General features: G+C 46.7%; 1 protein-coding gene across 1 annotated transcript in view; it reads left to right on the top strand.

The window, feature by feature from the left end:
- atp10d (ATPase phospholipid transporting 10D) overlaps positions 1–19,030 on the top strand; it is a 30,274-nt gene that overhangs the window by 8,485 nt on the left and 2,759 nt on the right. Inside the window, exons 8-19 of the mRNA XM_048227396.1 lie at positions 10–221; positions 575–751; positions 1,030–1,232; positions 1,304–1,770; positions 7,918–8,024; positions 8,133–8,259; positions 12,098–12,282; positions 12,694–12,991; positions 13,164–13,240; positions 13,514–13,639; positions 17,825–18,025; positions 18,339–18,419. Coding sequence (XP_048083353.1) covers positions 10–221; positions 575–751; positions 1,030–1,232; positions 1,304–1,770; positions 7,918–8,024; positions 8,133–8,259; positions 12,098–12,282; positions 12,694–12,991; positions 13,164–13,240; positions 13,514–13,639; positions 17,825–18,025; positions 18,339–18,419 — 2,261 coding nt within the window. The remainder of the gene's footprint in view (positions 1–9; positions 222–574; positions 752–1,029; positions 1,233–1,303; positions 1,771–7,917; positions 8,025–8,132; positions 8,260–12,097; positions 12,283–12,693; positions 12,992–13,163; positions 13,241–13,513; positions 13,640–17,824; positions 18,026–18,338; positions 18,420–19,030) is intronic.

Here is a 19,030-nt window from a genome sequence, read left to right as displayed (position 1 = left end):
CCCCTGCAGCTCGTGCTCAGGAGCTGTATGAGGAGCCGGCGGCGGAGGGGGGGTGCTCCAACACCCTGCGCTCGAGGACCAGCCATCGCTCCCTGAGCTGCCGCTCACTCAGCTGCAACCGCAGCTCCACCTCGCTCAACACGCTCACCCGCGACTCCGACACGCACTCCCACGACGACGCGCACCCCACACTGACCCGCGGAGCCTTCAGCAGTGCTATGGTGAGGGGCACACATTCACCTAAACATACACGTACACGTGCATCTAAGCTAGAAAGCACATTTACATGGAGTATTTTTACACCAAATGTTGTTCTAGCCAAAGATCTCTGTAAATTAAATACAGATACACACACACACACACACACACACACACACACACACACACACACACACACAAATCCTTCTTTGGATTTGTACATGTGCTGCACATACACGTGAATGGATGTGTGTTTTTGCTTACTCAACATGGGTGAGTGTTCTCATGGAAGTCCAGTTTTAAGAGAGAGAGTGTATTTGTGTGTGTGTTTATGTGTGTGCGTGCATGCGCTCACGTGTGCCTGTGCCTGCTGCAGGAGTGTGTGGTGGTCCCTGACCCTCCGCTGCAGCTGAAGTTGGGGGGACTCTCGTCCCCTCTGGCCCCTCCCCTCAAGCAGAATGCTGCGGAACTCTCGCACATCCTGGACTTTTTTCTGGCGCTGGCCGTCTGTAACACTGTGGTGGTGTCGTCCCCCACACAGCCGAGGCACATGGTACGTTCCAGTGGTCCCAGACCTATTTCATAAGTAAAGAGGTGGCATCATGGAGAGATTTGAGTCATGTTATTACTGTTTATCTAGAACAGGAGGCAACTGCTCCTTTCTTTTTGTGTTTGCATACCTACAATGGTGCTAATAACTAACTCATTTAGCAAATCCTCATGTGTACTTTTGCTATAGCAACTTCTGTGGAGTCACATAATAGAAATTGAGTGCCTTTCTTAACGTGTGTGTGTGTGTGTGTGTGTGTGTGTGTGTGTGTGTGTGTGTAGGTGCAGCTCCCAGTGCCCCGCACCCCTCTGAGCACCCTTGAGGACATGAAGCTGCTGCTGCAGAAGTTGAGCCTGCCGCGCTTCGCCCTCACGTCGCCCACCTCTGCCAACGCCGGGGCCCAGCCCAACACGCCGCCCCAGCCCAGCCTCACCCGGAGGCTCTTTGCCCGCGGCCGCTCGGCCACCTTCACTCCCAACACTCCGCCCGACCCCCGCCATGCTACCCTCGCCGCTGGTGCCACCACCCCACCCCCCCCCCCGACGGCACCCCCAGAAACCTCACCCCCATCCAGACTCGCACTCCATCCCCGTGCCCCTCTCCCTCTCCCGCCCCGTCCCCATCCCAGCTCCGGGCTCCCCTCACGGGGGCCTGTGGCCACACGAAGCCCCCCACCGGCAGAGACGCCAGCGGTGACCATAACACTGACACGGATGAGGATGACGATGATGAGAGCGAGGAGGAAGAGCAGAGGCTCTACGAGGCGGAGAGTCCGGACGAGGCGGCGCTGGTGCAGGCGGCGCGGGCCTACGGCTTCACGCTGCTGGGCCGCTCGCCCGAGCAGATCCTGGTCCAGCTGCCGGGCACCGGGCCGCTTTCCGTGCCCCTGCTGCACCTGCTGCCCTTCAACTCTGCCCGCAAGCTGATGTCCGTGGTCGTGCGCCACCCTGTCACAGGACAGGTGGTACTCTACACCAAAGGGGCCGACAACGTGGTCATGGACCTGGTGTCCTCTGATGCAGGTTTGTGTCAGTGCGTGCATGAGCACTTTTGTTTGTGTGTGTGTGTGTGTGTGTGTGTGTGCGCCTTTGCTGTAGCCTTATATATAAACTAGTCTCATGTTTCCCACACACACCACATCAGACACACATACACACACACAAACACCACACACACACAGAGCATACAGATAATATTTGTCAAGCTACACTATCATTTACAAATAAATGAAGCGGATTGGTGCTGTACATAAACAATAGATGGTGCAACCCCGGACATGTTACAGTGAAGGAAACTGTATGCTGCTGTGGAGTTATTAGCGGTTAGTCTCCGTCCGTATTACATGCCGAGGGAGTTCTCGCACGCAATTGCTGTCTGTGTAACGTTCCACCTCGAGCTCTCCCGGTTTCAGCATGTGACCTCATCCACTCCACAATCACAAGGCTTCAGACCCAACACAGTGATGCCTTTTTTGTGATCTCTGGCGACTTCAATCACATAACACTGGATTCCACACTCACAAATTTCTACCAGTTTGTTGACTGCCCTACAAGGAAAAACAGGACAATAGACCTCATGTATGCAAACGTGAGGGATGCATACAGTGCAAACCCCCTTCCCCCTCTGGGTAAGTCAGACCACAACCTCATTCATCTCCAGCCAATGTACAAGCCCAAAGTACAGAGGCTACCAGCTGCCACACGCACCTTCAGAAAGTGGACACCTGAAGCGAATGAGGCTCTGAGAGACTGCTTTGAGTGCACTGACTGGAGTGTGTTACAGAATGGAGAGGACTTAGAGGAGGTCACACAGTGCACAACTGACTACCTGAATTTCTGTATGGACAATGTTGTTCCCACCAGAACTGTACGCTGCTTTCCCAATAACAAGCCTTGGATAACCAGCAATGTCAAGACCTAGGAAAAAGATGGCATTCAGAGAGGGAGACATGGCAGAGCTGAGGCGCGTGCAAGTGGAACTCAAAGTCAAGCTGAAGGAGGCTAAGGAGGACTACAAAAGGAAGGTGGAACAGGAGTTGCAGGAAAACAACATGATAGAGGCATGGGACGGCATGAAGATTATCACTGGCCTGAAGAATATCACTGGCTTGAAGAAGAGCAGCAGCTCTGTGGAGGGGGACCTGGACAGGGCGAACCAGTTGAACCACTTCTACAACAGGTTTGACTGCCCTGCTCCATCTCCAATGGGAGTGGTCTGTCCACCACCCCCTGCAGACTCAGACACGGCTCTTGTTTGCGTGCCTGCCCTACCCCTACCTTCCAGCCTCCCAGTCTCTCCAGCTCTGCATCCCGGTGACACCCAACAACCTAAACCATCATCACCTCACGCCCTGCCCCGCCTGCGCCTCCTTGCCTGTGCCTGTGGAGGCGTCCACGACACCCACCCCCACACCCTCTCAATACCAGTGCAACACGCACCCCCACCATCACTGGATATTGCACCCCTCCCCCACACTGTGATCACGAACAATGAGGCGACAACGACCTCAGTCAACAGCCATCAGACACACAGATCCCAGATGCACCCCTCCCCTCCCCTTACACCCCCCATCGTGACAGCAACTCAAGTGAGCGCTAAACTAAAGAAACTGCACACGGGTAAGGCAGCGGGGCCTGACAGGCAGGGACTTACTATTGCAAGCAGAGTACTGTATGTATGATGTATGTGAGTGATGACCGTGAAGATGTGTGTGTGGGCGGGAGGGGAGTGGAGCAGTGACTGTGTGTGTGTGTGTGTAGTGTGTGTGTGGGTAGGTGGGGGCAGTGTGCTATAAAGCATGTAGAGGATGTGTGTTGGAGAAGATCCTGAAGACAATGTGCTGTGTATGGGGGGGGGCAGTGTGCAGCAAGTATGTGGAGGAGGCTTACTGTAGCAAGCAGTGTGCTGTATGTATGTGAAGTGATGACAGTGATGATGTAAGTGTGTGTGTTGGGGATGGGGGTGGGGTGGGGGGTGGGGCAGAAAGGCTAGGCAATCAAGGACATGGGTAGATGGAGGAGAAATCAAAAATAATAAATAAAAAGTGTGCAAAAGTTGGAGAAAGTCAGATGTGTGTGTGTGTGTGTGTTTTGACATGTGATGAAATAAGAAAAATAAATAAAAGGTCTGAAGCATAGGGAGAGGGATGTAAAAGTGCTAAAAGTCTTGTAGGGTGTGTGTGTGGGGGGGTCATGAGTGCTGAGGAGTGAATGAGTGCAAAGTCAGTATAGTGTGAGTTCAGAGTTGGGAAATGTTTGAGAGTGCTGAGGAGTGAATGTGTGCAAAGTCAGTATAGTGTGAGTTCAGAGTTCGGATGGCCTGGGGATAAAAACTTCTCCTGAGTCTCTCAGTTCTGGCTTTGTGACTACATAGGCGTCTTCTTGATTTCAGCGGTAGGAATAATCCATTGTTAGGATGAGAAGAGTCCTTCAGAATCTTTTGGGCTCTTAGGAGTACTCTTCTGGAATAGATATCTTGTAGAGCAGGGAGTTGAGTTCTTATAGTACGTTCAGCTGAGCGCACTACTCTCTGCAGAGTACTACAATCTCTAACTGTGGAGTACCATACCAGGTGATGATACTACCAGTTAGAACACTCTCAACCGCTGAAGTGTAGAAGGCCTTCATGATGGATGTAGAAACTTGGAATTTCCTTAGCTGACGAAGGAAGTGGAGTCGTTGTCTGGACTTCTTCAGAACATATTGAGTGTTAACAGTCCATGTTAAGTCTTCAGTAATGTGGACACCAAGGTATTTAAAACTTGTGACTCTCTCTACAGGTTGCCCGCTGATCATTAGTGGGGTGTAACTGTAGTTCTGCTGCTGCCTTCTGTAATCCACTACCATTTCCTTGGTTTTATTGATATTCAGTGTCAAGCTGTTAGATTGACACCACTGTGCCACCTCATCAACCTGATCCAAGTAGAACTGTTCATTGTTGTTACTAATCAGGCCCAAGGACCTCACTGTGTCATCTGCAAACTTGAGGATGGAGGTATGACTACTGTTGGCTTTGCAGTCATGTGTGTAGATGTTGTACAGCAGTGGACTCAAAACACAGCCTTGGGGAGCACCAGTGCTGATGGTTAATGAGTCAGATGTCAGACCCCCCACTCTAACCACTTGTGAACGGTTGGTGAGGAAGTCAAATATCCAGTGACACAGGGTGGTGTTCAGTCCTAAGGCCTTCATCTTTGTGACCAAGGTGAGAGGTACTATCGTGTTGAATGCTGAACTAAAGTCAATGAACAGCATCCTCACATAATTCCCATTCCCCTCCTCCAGGTGAGTTAAGGTGGTGTGCATGAGGGTTTGAGATGGCATCCTCTGTATACCTGTTGGCTCTGTAAGCAAATTGAGAGGGGTCAAGGAGGCAGGGAGGGATGAGCAGATAATGTTTTTCACAAGCTTCTCAAAACACTTCATCACTGTAGACGCCAGGGCTACTGGGCGGTAGTCATTCAGACATGATGGACTTTTGTTTTTCGGTACTGGAACAATAACAGACTGCTTGAGGCAAGTAGGAACTGTCTCTTGAGCCAATGATGTGTTAAAGATATAAGTGAACACAGGAGCTAACTGAGCAGCTTAGGATTTCAAAACCCTGTTAGAAATTCCATCCGTCCAGTAGCTTTTCTACAATTTACCCTCCTAAAGGCATTGCTCACATCGACCTCAGAGACACAGAAAGGTGCATCCTCATTTGCTTCACATGCTGCAGCTAGTCCAATATAGTCTGTGTTTTTCATGTCAAAGCGAGCATAAAAAGCATTAAGTTCATCAGGGAGGGCTTTACTCACATTCATCATAGGAGGGGACTTTTTTTCAAAGCCAGTGATGGTTCGGAGTCCTTTCCACACTCGTGCTGGATCACCCTCCAAGAAATCAGCTTCAACTCTGTCTCTATAGCCGCTTAGCATCTTTAATAGCTCTAATGTAAACTATAAGATGCTGCTTTGTAATCCGTCATATCCCCTGAAATAAGCCCAGCATTATAAGTCATGGTGCGTGTCTTTAATGCCGTTCTCACTTCTCTATCCACCCATGGCTTCTGGTTAGGGAAGCTTCGGATCTTTACAGTTGGGATGATGGAATCAGTTAGCATATTGATGTAACTCAATGATACTTCCGTAAACTCATTGATGTCAGCAGAGTTCGTCTTGAACATCTCCCAGTCAACGGCGTCCTGTAGCCTGGCTTTCGATTGGTCAGTCCAGCGCTTGACCTCCTTCGTCACTGGGGGGTCCGTCCGACTTCTCTGTTTGTACATAGGCAGTAGGAAAACAGCGGCATGATCTGATTTTCTGAAAGCTGGTAGAGACTTCGCTTTGTAACTGCTCTTGAACTGTGTGTAGCAGTGATCCAGTGTGTTGTCACTACGTGTAGGGAAGTGAATGTGTTGAATAAATTCAGGCATGGACCGGTTCAGATGTACTTGATTGAAATCACCGGCCACAATAAGCGCAGCTTCAGGGTGCGTGTGTTGTTGTCTATTTAACACTTATCTTCTACACAGGACACATTCTCACCTGGACAAGGGGAAAAGTGCTGTGAGAATCATATTCTTTGATTTCTCAAGTGCTTTTAACACCATCCAACCCCTCAGACTGGGCGACAAGCTCTTGCGGATGGGTGTGGACGCTCACCTGGTAACCTGGATCACAGATTACCTGACGGAGCGACCACAGTTCGTCAGACTGAAGAACTGTCTCTCTGACACTGTGATCAGCAGCACCGGAGCGCCACAGGGAACTGTGCTCTCTCCAGTCCTGTTCACCTTGTACACATCTGACTTCCACTACAACACTGAGTTATGCCACATGCAGAAGTTTTCTGACGACACTGCAATTGTGGGGTGTATCAGGAACGGGCAGGAGGAGGAGTAGGAGCCTGGTGGAGGACTTTGTGCAATGGTGCAAACTCAATCATCTCCAACTCAACACTTCAAAGACCAAGGAGATGGTGATGGATTTCCGCAGATCTAAGCCCACTCTGCTACCAGTCTCCATTGATGGGGTCAATGTCGAGGTGGTAAGCACCTACAAGTACCTGGGTCTCCACCTGGACAATAAACTGGACTGGTCAGCCAACACTGATGCACTCTACAAGAAAGGGTAGAGCAGGCTATACTTCCTGAGGAGGCTGCGCTCCAAAGGATGTTCTACCAGTCTGTTGTTGCCAGTGTCCTCTTCTATGCAGTGGTATGTTGGGGAGGAAGCACAAAGAAGAAGGATGCGGGGCGACTTGACAGGCTGGTAAGGAAAGCTGGCTCTGTAGTGGGAGCTGAACTGGAGTGCATCACTTCAATATCTGACAAAAGGACCTTGAACAAACAGATCAACATCTTGGACAATGAGTGTTATCCATTCCACAGCACTATTGTTAAGCAGAAGAGCCTGATCAGCTGGAGACTTCGCTCACTGCCTTGCACAACAGACAGACTGAGGAAGTCATTCATCCCCAGGGCCATTGAACTGTTTAATGCATCACTTAAGGGAAGAGGAGAAATGGTCTTCTCCGCATAGTCTGTCTGCCTCTTCACCACCTCCAATGTCTTGAACTGTCTGTCCACTAGTCACTTTACATTTGTCTTCTGCCTCACTGTTTGCGTGCTTTATTACCACATATGCACAACCCCTCCCTCCATGCCACATACCTTTCTTAATATAGTTATTTATACATAGATATATAGACTTTATTCTTGCACTGTTGCACTGTTTGACTTACTCATTTGCACCATCACCATGACACTCATTCACACAGAGCACCTTACCTTACTTTATGCACAGAGGACCACAGGCTCAGTCCCTGCTCCAGTCATTGCAAGCGCCCCTGATTGATTATTCACCCACTATGTGGATACTGTTTCTTAGAATTGATTTTGATTAAGTTTTATTTAATATAATTTGTATTTTGTATATTTAGTATATTCTTTATCTTCTACAGTCCTTATTGCTTAGTTGTGTTTTTTTTTATATTATATTCCTTTAATTACTTTTTCTGCTGTTATTGAATGTGTGTGTGTGTGTTTTTGAATTTCCCCTAGTGATCAATAAAGTATATCTATCTATCTATCTATCTATCTATCTATCTATCTATCTAAAAAATAACTTTCTTGCATATATTACCTTATATCATTACTTAAGGCCTAACCCGTTTGTGTTTCCCTAGCTGGTGGAGACCGAACGGGCCAGCAGGCTCTCATAAAGGAGCAGACCCAGAGGCACCTTGACCAGTATGCCAGAGAGGGCCTCCGCACGCTGTGTGTGGCCAAGAGGGTACGCCGTCTCCAAACCCGTCCAACAGGTCCCATAGACATACTTACAAGCGTACCTTACCAACAGCTGATCAGTAGGGTTCATGTTCTGTGTTGTTGTGATTGGTAGGTGCTAGAGGAGGCGGAGTATGAGACGTGGCTTAAAGGACACATGTCGGCCGAGACGTGCATAGAGAACAGGGAGGAGCTCCTGCTGGACTCTGCACAGCGGATCGAGAACAACCTGACACTACTGGGTGAGGACTTCTCCATGAGCTTGACCTCAACAATGCGCCAACACACAGGTTTCAGAACAGCTGTCACCCACAAAGTTCCATTGCACACAGTAGAGTACCCAACACACACCTCTGAAAACAGCAAAGTTCCATTGCTGTACCCCACACACCTCTCAACAAAGTATTATTATGATAAGCAAGCAGCTTAAGCGGCGGTCATATAGGTTTAGTCATATATTTTTTTTTTTTTTTTCTTTTTTTTTTTTTTTTTTCTTTTCGTGATGCCCAAATTTCCGTCAATGATTCCGGGACACTGAAAGACCGGGTACACAAAACTTGGTGGACATGTAACCCTACATGGATAGCATGGAACCATCGTTTTTCGTTTTGATCTGTGTGAATACCCTCGAAAAGGGTAGGGCAGACAGGTTTAGGAAAACCATTTTTTTTTGTATGTTGATCTCAAGGGGCCATGTCAACCCATTCCATAACCACTCATTTCATGTATAGCCACCTAGTTAAACACAAAAAGTAAAAATGAGGTGGTGTAATTGAAGGTATCTGTGACCTAACATAGTCAAAACTGCACGAAATTGGAAGTGTAGGATCATTATGACACCCTCTGTATGCACGCCAAGTTTTGTGGAATTCGTTCATGGGGGCCACACAATAAATTAATTTATGTTACTATACACCAACTGGCCTGTAGGTGGCGGAGACAGTTTTCTGTGAATATCTCGAGAACCGTAGGGGCCTAGGAGGTCCACCTTTTTGTATGTTGGTCTTAAGGGGCATGTCAACCCATCCCATTACCACTTATTTCATGTATAGCGCCACCTAGTTAAAAAATTAAAAGCAAAAAATTAGGTGTTTTCATCTCAATATCTCTGGCTGACAAGGTCAAAACTGCATTTAAATTAAAAGTGTAGGATCATTATGACACCCTCTGAATGCATGCCAAGTTTTGTGTACTTTCGTTCATGGGGGCCTTACAATAAAATAATTTATGTGTACATTTAGTGACGCATACACCAACAAGGATTCCCGGGACACTGAAAGACCGGGTACACAAAACTTGGTGGGCATGTACCCCACATGGATAGCATGGAACCGCCATTTTTTCGTTTTCATCTGCAGCCCCCGCTGGACTGGACCCCCCGAAAGGAGGGTAGGGCAGACACAGTTCTCTGTGAATCTTTTTATGGTATGTTGGTCTCAAGGGCCCACATCAACCTGGCTCATAATCACTCATTTGTGATTTGCCCCCAAAAAAAAAAATGAAAATCAGTAGGATTAAAAGAAAGCTTCTATATAATAGAACAAAATAAATATTCATCATCATCATCATGGCTGCATTTTCAGTATTGGCTTAGAAGTAGTCGTTTGTCCACTAGATGGCGATCGTTGCAGTGAGACGTAATTTTGTTGGAAGTTAAAAGTGGGTTGGAAAAAACAATGGACGCTTTCATACAAGGACTGTAATTTTACGCAGCTTAACATCTAATAAGGATAGGACGATGTTCACATGAAGTGTAATTCCCATTTCTTCTTGAAGCCGAAATAAATCTGAGGATGTTTATCGGACATGCTTGTTTTTACTGCAGGTAACGTTAATCTTGTAATATCAATAAGGACCTAGGTAATGTTACCGTTAGCGTTGGTTGAGTGATGGAGGCATTTGATTTATTGCATTTGTAGAAAACTATAAATGCGGTTATACCAAGCAAATGTATAGCAGCACTGTTTGTATCTTTCGACTGTCATTTATTGCACGTGCTACAAAAATCATTCTGTGCAATGGAAGATTTACCAACGTTACACCCGGTCTGATACAGTTTTGCCTATACATGCGTGAGACTGAGACGCCTGTTTATTTTGTTTTAAGTGCGTGCAGGGTGTGAGGGGAGTCGATGTGCTTTGATTACAGCTTGGTAGTTGTAGTCTGTGAAATTAAAAGCACGCGTGTGTGAAGTATCCAAACAATGACACCTTCATTTCATTATGGCTGCTTTAGCAAAACACCTTAAGCTACTGTGTAGTGGGTCCCATTTAGAAGTGGCTACTTCATTTTGCGCTTTCCTTGACTCATGGAGCTGCGTGAATGTTATTACAACTTTTCGCCACGATATGACAGTTTAAGTCCGCTTGATACTGTAAAGCGTAAGCCATTGGTTTCCAAAGGAGATTTTATTTGTGTCGCCAGCATAGCCTATTGACAATTTATGTTGTAAATAGGCCTACCTTATAATCCTACCTGTAGCTTAGGGAAGCTAACAGCTTTCTATTAGGATCTAGTTTGTTAGTTACCGTTTTGTCATAACTCCCTGATGCATTTTTGCATTTAGAATAGCCAGAGCGTGTATATCTCAATCGGAAAATTAAACAATATCGGGTGCCTATGGACTAGGCTGGGTGAACCCAGCCTGATCTGCCCGCTATTTATTTTTTGATTTCTTAAAAGATTGAGCTTGGTCTGATGAAAGCCAGACTAGCCATGGACCTCAGTTAAACAATGCAAGGGAACATGAATCGGCCTATATTTGCACTAACAATAACGGACAAAAGCTCTTAAACTTTGGCCCGTTAAAATGTGTATGAACAGTCTAGCGACACATTTCATCAAGGCCCATTTGGACATGTCAGTTATTTGCACCACTGGTTAGATGTAAAACAGCATTTCGTTTCAGACTAGGCTAGCTGTTGAAAACGGCATGGAACTGACAGAGATGTTTTTGTTTAAAAATACATAAAAAAAATAAATAAATAAATAAATAAATAACATTATGCTGATACCTTTTGCTTTTCCCAAATACAATGTAGCCTACAGGTGTAAGTGACCTTTCATCAATCCAGTTGCAATGGATGAACTGTGATGAACTGCCCTACTTGTGATTGTTTAGAGATTTTAAAGGTTTTATAACAATTCTACATCTTCTTTGGCTATTCTACAATCTATTCACCTTTTCAGCACCAGTAGGGTACTTTCTGTGCAGCACACACACACACTCAGGCATGCCAAACAAGCATACACAAAAGTTTCAAGAGTGGGGATGGAGTAAAATATGGAGACAAATTGAAGTGTGATTTATTTTCGCAGAACGGATGTACAGGACTGAGCGGCGGTCATATTTTGTACCGCTATGCGGTACATCTAGTTGCACAAGAGTACCCAACACACCTCTCAGAACAGCTGTCCCCCACAAAGGTCCATTACACTTGAGTGCCCAACATTCACCATAGCTGCTTTCAGACATAGGTGTAAGTCCGCATGTTCTGCCAATATCAAGCGGTTGGGTCGTATATCTGAACAACATAACCAGACATTTGGAACTCCGAACTTAGCCGGCTCTTAGTATTTCGGATGGACATTATGTAAATAAGCTCATGTCTGAATGAAGCAAAGAACATGCAGAGATTCTGTGAATGTGCGTGTCAACCACGTTTAACCTGTTCAACCCACGTGGAGATTCTGTTCATGTGCGTCGGTGTCATTCACACATACAGTAATGTCCGCATGTAAGCATCATATCTGAATCACCCGAAGGGTCGGACATCCGTTTGACAAAGATCCGCGATATAGTGCGGAGGACATGTCTGAAAGCAGCTCATGGCTGTCTCTTTTCACACAAACCAGTTTTCATTATTATGTGTTACATGCATACCCACGCACATGATCGACTGAACTTGACCGTTCTTCAATCACCCACCCACACACATTCCAGATTGCGTTTGTGATTGTATCTCGTGTCCTAAATCAAGCTGCACAGAATCTGATTGGAGAAGATTCATCTTTGTCTTCTTCCTGTTTCTCTCTTCCCTTTTTTTCCTGCTGCTTTCTCTTCCTGTTTGTGGTCTCCAGGGGCAACGGGCATCATGGACCGGCTGCAGGAGCAGGTGCCTGAGACCATCGAGGCTCTGCAGAAGGCCGGGATAAGAGTATGGGTGCTGACAGGGGACAAACAGGAGACAGCCATCAACATAGCGTGTGCCTGCAGACTCCAAAGGCCCACTGACAAACTACTGACCGCCAACTGTGACAGCAAGGTAAACAAGACCAGGACAGAGGACAAGTACTGAATGTACTGAGGAGAGTAGGGAGAGTTAGAAGGAGGACTGTGAGGAGTAAGTCACATCACATGTAAATAAGGGAGATGGAGAGAGGGCTGAAGAACAGATATAAGGGAGATAAGAAACAGATATAAGGAAGAAGATAGAATAGAGAGAAAGAACGAGAGAGGATGGTGGAAATTATATGACAGTAGAAAGAACTAAAAGTAGAACTAAATTCGTTCCAAAATGTAATGTGTCCTTCCTTGGTTCATGAAAATCGGGGTGGTAGTTTTTGTATAATTCTTCAGACAAAATATTCAAAAACATAACCTCCTCAGGAGAGGAAGTATATGGGAACAGAGTAAAAGTAAAAATACCCTTTTTGTGTGTGTGTGTGTTCCTTAGGAAGCATGCGAGATCCTCTTGGCTGAGCTCACGGAGGAGATCCGTCATTGCGAGGAGTCAAACGGGGGCACTGACGCGGGCGCTGCAGAATCCCCCGAGGGTGCTGCGGCTTTGGGCTTCACGCTGGTGATTGACGGGCGGACGCTGGATTGGGCTCTGCAGCCGGACCTGGAGAAGGCCTTCCTGGGGCTGACCCAACGCTGCCGCTCGGTCATCTGCTGCCGATCCACGCCGCTGCAGAAGAGCCAGGTGGTCAAGCTCATACGAGACACACTCCGGGTCATGACCCTTGCCATCGGTGAGCAAACGTGTGTGTGTGTGTGTGTGTGTGTGTGTGTTTGTTTAATACTAACACCATATATGTGAGGAGTGTATTTGTGTCATTGTTGCTAATGTGTGGATATAGTGAATGAGTGTGAACGAGTGTGTCATTTGTCATGTGATGTGTATGTGTTTGTGTGTGTGTGTAGGTGATGGTGCAAATGATGTCAGTATGATCCAGGTGGCTGATGTGGGGATCGGTATCTCAGGACAAGAAGGCATGCAGGTGCAGGCACACTCTCACACACACACACACACACACACACACACACACACACACACACACACTTATATATCATGTACACACACACACACACACACACACACTTATATATCATGTACACACACACACACACACACACACACACACACACACACACACACACACTTATATATCATGTACACACACACCACACTAATCTCAACACGTTTCCTTTCTTTCTTTGTCCCTATTCTGTGTCTGTTTCTCTCTGTCTTTCTGTGTGTGTGTGTCTCTCAGGCGGTGATGTCCAGTGATTTCGCCATCTCCAGATTCAAGCACTTAAAGAAGTTGCTGCTGGTCCATGGCCACTGGTGTTACATGCGGCTGGCCAACATGATCCTCTACTTTTTTTACAAGAATGTGGTGAGGACAGAAAAAGATCTGCTTCTCATAAGACACCCCCTAATGTTAACCCAGCAGCTCAAGTGAAGCATCTGTTTCTGAATTATCTTGTGAAGAATCAAAGTTTATTTTTCTGACATGTATGTAAGGGGGAATATAGGTACTCACTGTTAGAAGCCTGTTTAACCTAAGCTAAGTAATACACGTATATCAAAGCCTTGAAAGCTAGGAGATGCATATATAAAACCCTTGATAGCTTAGTGATACCCATATATAAAAGCCTTGAAAGCTTTTAAGTTGTGTTCAGGTGGCTGAACTGGTAGTGCAGGGTGTAATCACCACCATTTGAACTGGTAGAGTGAGGAGGTAACAGCCCCAAGTTCATGGGGCCCTGGAGATGCATACTGATGTAAATACATGCATATCTGTACACTGCAAGTTAGTCTGTGCATTTGATTTGAAGTTTGGATGAAGGCTTCTGCTAAATGCATATCAAATCTCTCTTCAAAGTCAAAGTCAAAGTCAGCTTTATTGTCAATTTCTTCACATGTTCCAGACATACAAAGAGATCGAAATTACGCTTTCACTATCCCACGGTGAAGACAAGACATATTTGACCAATTTTAAGTCCATGAGACAAACATAACATTCAAGTAAAACAAAAAGTAAGTAAATAAGTAAATAAGAGGGCACATATAATAATGAAAATAAGAGCAGCAAAATTTTGTCCAAATTGTGCATAGACAGTCAATAAAATACTAGTGCAAATACTGTAAAATACTATAAAATACCGTTTGACCTAAGTAATAAAGAAAGTGGCATAGTGGTGCAAGTTATGTAAGAGCAGCAGAAGTGTTGTGTTTTCAGGACAACAACACCAAGTTGTAAAGTGTACAAGTGTGCAAGTGTTCAAGTGTGCAGGTGGAGTAGTGCAGGCTGCCATTGTGGGTCCAATGTCCAGGATGTTATGTAGCTGAGGGTGGAGGGGGGGAGAGGAGGGAGAGAGTTCAGCATCCTTACAGCTTGGTGTATGAAGCTGTTGGTGAGTCTCAGTAGTGGGGGGCGAGGCTTCTGTACCTCTTCCCAGAGGGCAGTAGATCAAACAGATTGTGAGCGGGTGACTTGCATCACTCACAATTTGGTCGCCTTATGCGGGGTGAGGTGGGTGGTGTAAATGTCCTTCAGGGAGGGGAGTGAAGCACCAATGATCCTTCCAGCTGTGTTCACTATGCTGCAGGGCTTTCCTGTTGTATTCAGTGCAGCTTCCGCCCTACCACAGCGATACAGCTGGAGAGGATGCTCTCAATGGTGCCTCGGTAGAATGTGGTCATGATGGCTGGTGGAGCACTTGCTCGCCTGAGTTTTCGCAGGAAGTACAGGCGGCGCTGAGCTCTTCGCCAGTGATGCAGTGTTGGTGGTCCAGGAGAGGTCTTCACTGATGTGCACCCCCAGGAATTTGGTGCTGCTCGCTCTCTCCACCACAGCACCCGCCGATGGTAAGTGGCAGGTGTTGGGTGTGACCTCTCCGGAAGTCAACAACAATCTCTTTGGTCTTGCTGGACGTTCAGCAGGAGGTTGTTGTCCCTGCACCACGTGGTCAGATGGTCGACCTCCAACCTGTATTGAGTCTCGGCCGCCCTTGGTGATGAGACCCACCAGAGTTTAATCCGCCAGCAAATTTCACTATGTGATTGTTGCTGTAGGTTGCAGAATGCAGTCATCGTCAGCAGGGTGAAGAGCAGCGGACTGAGCACGCGCGCTTGGGGGCCCTGTGCTCAGTGTGATGCTGCTTGAGGTATTGTTGCCAACCACGTACTACTTGGGGCCTCTGACAGAGGAAGTCCAGTAGCCAGTTGCAGAGGTAGGTACTGAGTCCCAGTTGTCAAGTTTGCAGATGAGTTGTTGTGGTATTATGGTGTTGAATGCAGAACTGAAGTCTATAAACAGCAATCTCACATATGAGTCTTTTTTCCAGGTGGGTGAGGGGCTGGGTGGAGGGCAGAGCAGATTGCATCCTCTGTAGACCGCTTTGGCTCGGTATGCAAACTGGAAGGGGTCCAGGGTGGGGGAGAATGGCTTTGATATGTGACATGACAAGCCGCTCAAAGCACTTCATGATGATGGGTGTCAGTGCCACAGGGCGGTAGTCATTGAAGCAGGATGGAGCAGTTTTCTTCGGCACAGGTATGATGGTGGCAGCTTTGAAACATGATGGGACCCCGATGGCTTGCTTCAGGGAAGTGTTAAAGATGTCTGTGAAGACATCCTTAAGCTCCCTGGCGCAGTCCTTCAGCCGACGCCCTGGGATGTTGTCTGGACCTGTTGCCTTTACGGGTGTTGATAGCAGCAAGTGTCCTCTTCACGCTGTCGGCAGAGAGGCACAGGGGCTGCTCATGTAGAGGGGGATGGGTCTTCTGTGGGCAGGTGCTGTTTTGTGCTTCAAAGCGAGCAAAGAAGCGGTTCAGGTTGTTGAGCAGAGGGATGTTGCTCTCACAGCTCTGTGGCGCGGGCTTGTAGTCCGTGAGGGCCTGAATGCCCTGCCATAGGCTTTGTGAGTTCCTGCTGTCTTTTGAAGTGGGTGGTTATCTTGTGAGTGTATTCCTTTTGCTTCCTTGATGCCACGGGACAGGTTGGCTCTCGCTGTTTTCATGCCAGCTTCATCCCCAGCTCTGTAGGCTTTGTCTCTGGCCCTCAGCAGCCTGAGGGACATCCCCTGTCAGCCATGGCTTCCAGTTAGCCCGAAAGTGATGATGTCTTTTGTGTGGGTCACATCATCGATGCACTTGGTGATGTAAGAGGTTACAGTGTCTGTATACTCCCTCTATGTCTGTCGGTTGTTGTAAGTGGCTGCCTGCTTAAACATTTCCCAGTCTGTTGTGTCAAAGCAGTCTTGAAGAGCATCGGAGGCTCCCTCAGGCCACACTTTTACCTGCTTACGAACCGGTTTGTTCGCTTTTACCCTTTGTCTGTATGCGGGCATTAGCATAACAGTGATATGGTCTGAAAGTCCAATGTGGGGGAGGGGGGTGGCTTTGTATGCTCCTTTGTGTGTAGTGTAGACCAGGTCCAGGATGTTATCTCCTCTTGTTGGAAAATCAACATGCTGGTGTAGCTTTGGAAGTACAGTTTTTAGATCAGCATGGTTAAAATCTCCAGTGAAGATGGTGAAACCGTCTGGGTGTGCCGTCTGTTGTTCACTGACAGCCTGGTACAGTTCACTAAGAGCCGCGTTCTTATCGCTGTTGTTGTTGGTAGGCGGGATGTATACTGCAACTAGCAGAATCGCAGTAATTTCCCTTGGCAGGTAAAAAGGTCGGCACTTTATGATCATAAACTCTGCCAGTGGTGAGCAGTGTTTGCATACTACTACAGTGTCCCGGCACCATTCGTCACGGATGTAAACACAGATTCCTCCTCCTCGTGATTTACCTCCCTTTACAATGGCCCTGTCTGCTCGATAGCATGCTAGCTGCTCCAGTTGTACAGCAGAGTCCGGAATGTTGTCATTTAACCAAGTCTCAGTGAAGACGAGCACACAGCAGTTACTTACTGTCCGGTTCGTTGATCTCAGCAGTCGTATGTGATCCATTTTGTTGTCCAGTGATCGTACATTTGCCAGGAGAATGGATGGTATGGCTGGGCGAGTTGGGCTAGCCGCTAGCCTGGCCCGGACGCCTCCGCGCTTGCCCCTCTTCTGCTTCCTCGCACACCGCTTCCGACGCTTTCTTTCCGGGGGAGGAGTAGCAGGCGAGTCCGGTGTTGTTGCAGGCCGGAGTAGTCCGAGTTCCTTTAGCGTCTCTGTTGCAAAGTCCAGAACGCTGCAAAACTTGCTTTTGCAGATGTCGATTAAAAACTGCCTGCTGTACTTGTAGTACGACGTAGTAAGACAAGACGAACACGTAAAACTTCCGGACAAACACTTTTTAAACGAACAAAACACCGTACGGTTGGGACAGAGAGAGGTCGCTGCGTGTGTACGCGCCGCCATCTTGAAAGGATCTCCATCCTCCATCCTTCTCCCTCAATTCATTCATTCAAGTGATCTTTATTGCCATGACAAATATTTTATTACATTGTCAGTGTAGAACATTTAAACCCAAGGTTTGCATACAGAGCACATGGCATAAAATAAATGGCAAACATGCATATAAGATTATCAACAATCTCTCTCACACGTGCGCTCTCTTGCTCTCTCTCTCTCTGCAGATGTATGTGAACCTGTTGTTCTGGTACCAGTTCTTTTGTGGTTTTTCGGGCAGCGTGATGACCAACTCTTGGGTCCTCATCTTCTTTAACCTCCTCTTCACATCTGCTCCCCCACTCGTTTACGGCATCCTGGACAAGGATGTTTCCGCGGAAACACTCCTCTGCATTCCGCAAATCTACAAGTCTGGGCAGGATTCCCAGGTTGGAATCTGATATTCCACTTCCCTATTGATATAACCTGACAGGGAAATATCGTAATTTATTTCCCAACTATTAGCCAAGGTTTATACATTGATTTTGCAAATTTTCTTCAGCTATAAGGTTAATACATGGGGGCAGTTAATATGGTATTAATAAGGTTTTGTTTTTTTTACTTGCATAAAACACTGTCCTGCGGTTTTTACACAATGTGGCTAATACACAGGAAATGATTGTATTTACAAACATCTGAAAGATCTCCAGGTGCAAGTTTTTTTAATTTAATTTAATGCAAATGTTGTGTTTTGTGCCACAGGCCTATCTGCCATCCACCTTTTGGCTCTCCATGTTGGATGCCTTCTACCAGAGTCTGGTGTGCTTCTTCATCCCTTATTTTGTGAGTCCCACTGGTTCTCCATCACTCATTCACTCACTCTTACACACCAGCATAAAAAGAACTGCTTCTTTTGAGTTCCAGAAGGAATTTGATATTGAGTTCTAGACAGAATGCCCGTCCAGACTGTCATGTTTCTCATTTATGTTTAGTTTGTTTATATTTTCTACCAGGTGTGTACATCAGGTTTCTAGCACAGGATTACCAGCAGACATCTCAGAAGAAGCAATTGTGCTCTCCTTTTCAGAATGTATTTCAGAAGTTATTCTCCAGTATCGTCATGCCATGTTTTCTTTTAGTCCTCAGAACATAAACAGGATTGACAGTCATGTTTCTTGGGTTTCCGTAGTCAGTCCAACTATTGATTAATGCATGCAGTACCACACTCCATCGCATGTGGTCAGTGTTGCAGGCCTACCTCCATACCCATGGCACGTGTCTGGCCCCTATTCCCCAAGGCAGACTTTCAGGATCTCATGTAGTGTCTTTTTGCCACAAATACACAGCTCAATGTTTATGTTATCTTTACAATCTACTAGGTCATTCATTCTTCATTCATTCAGTCACAGAACTCCTGATGTACCACAGTAGTCAGGTTATATTTCTCTACTGGC

The sequence above is a fragment of the Alosa alosa genome, chromosome 19, assembly GCF_017589495.1.
Source record: "Alosa alosa isolate M-15738 ecotype Scorff River chromosome 19, AALO_Geno_1.1, whole genome shotgun sequence".
Classification (NCBI taxonomy): Eukaryota; Metazoa; Chordata; class Actinopteri; order Clupeiformes; family Clupeidae; genus Alosa; species Alosa alosa.
Note: the sequence above shows the minus strand (reverse complement) of the source record. Positions and strands in the feature narration are given on the sequence as shown.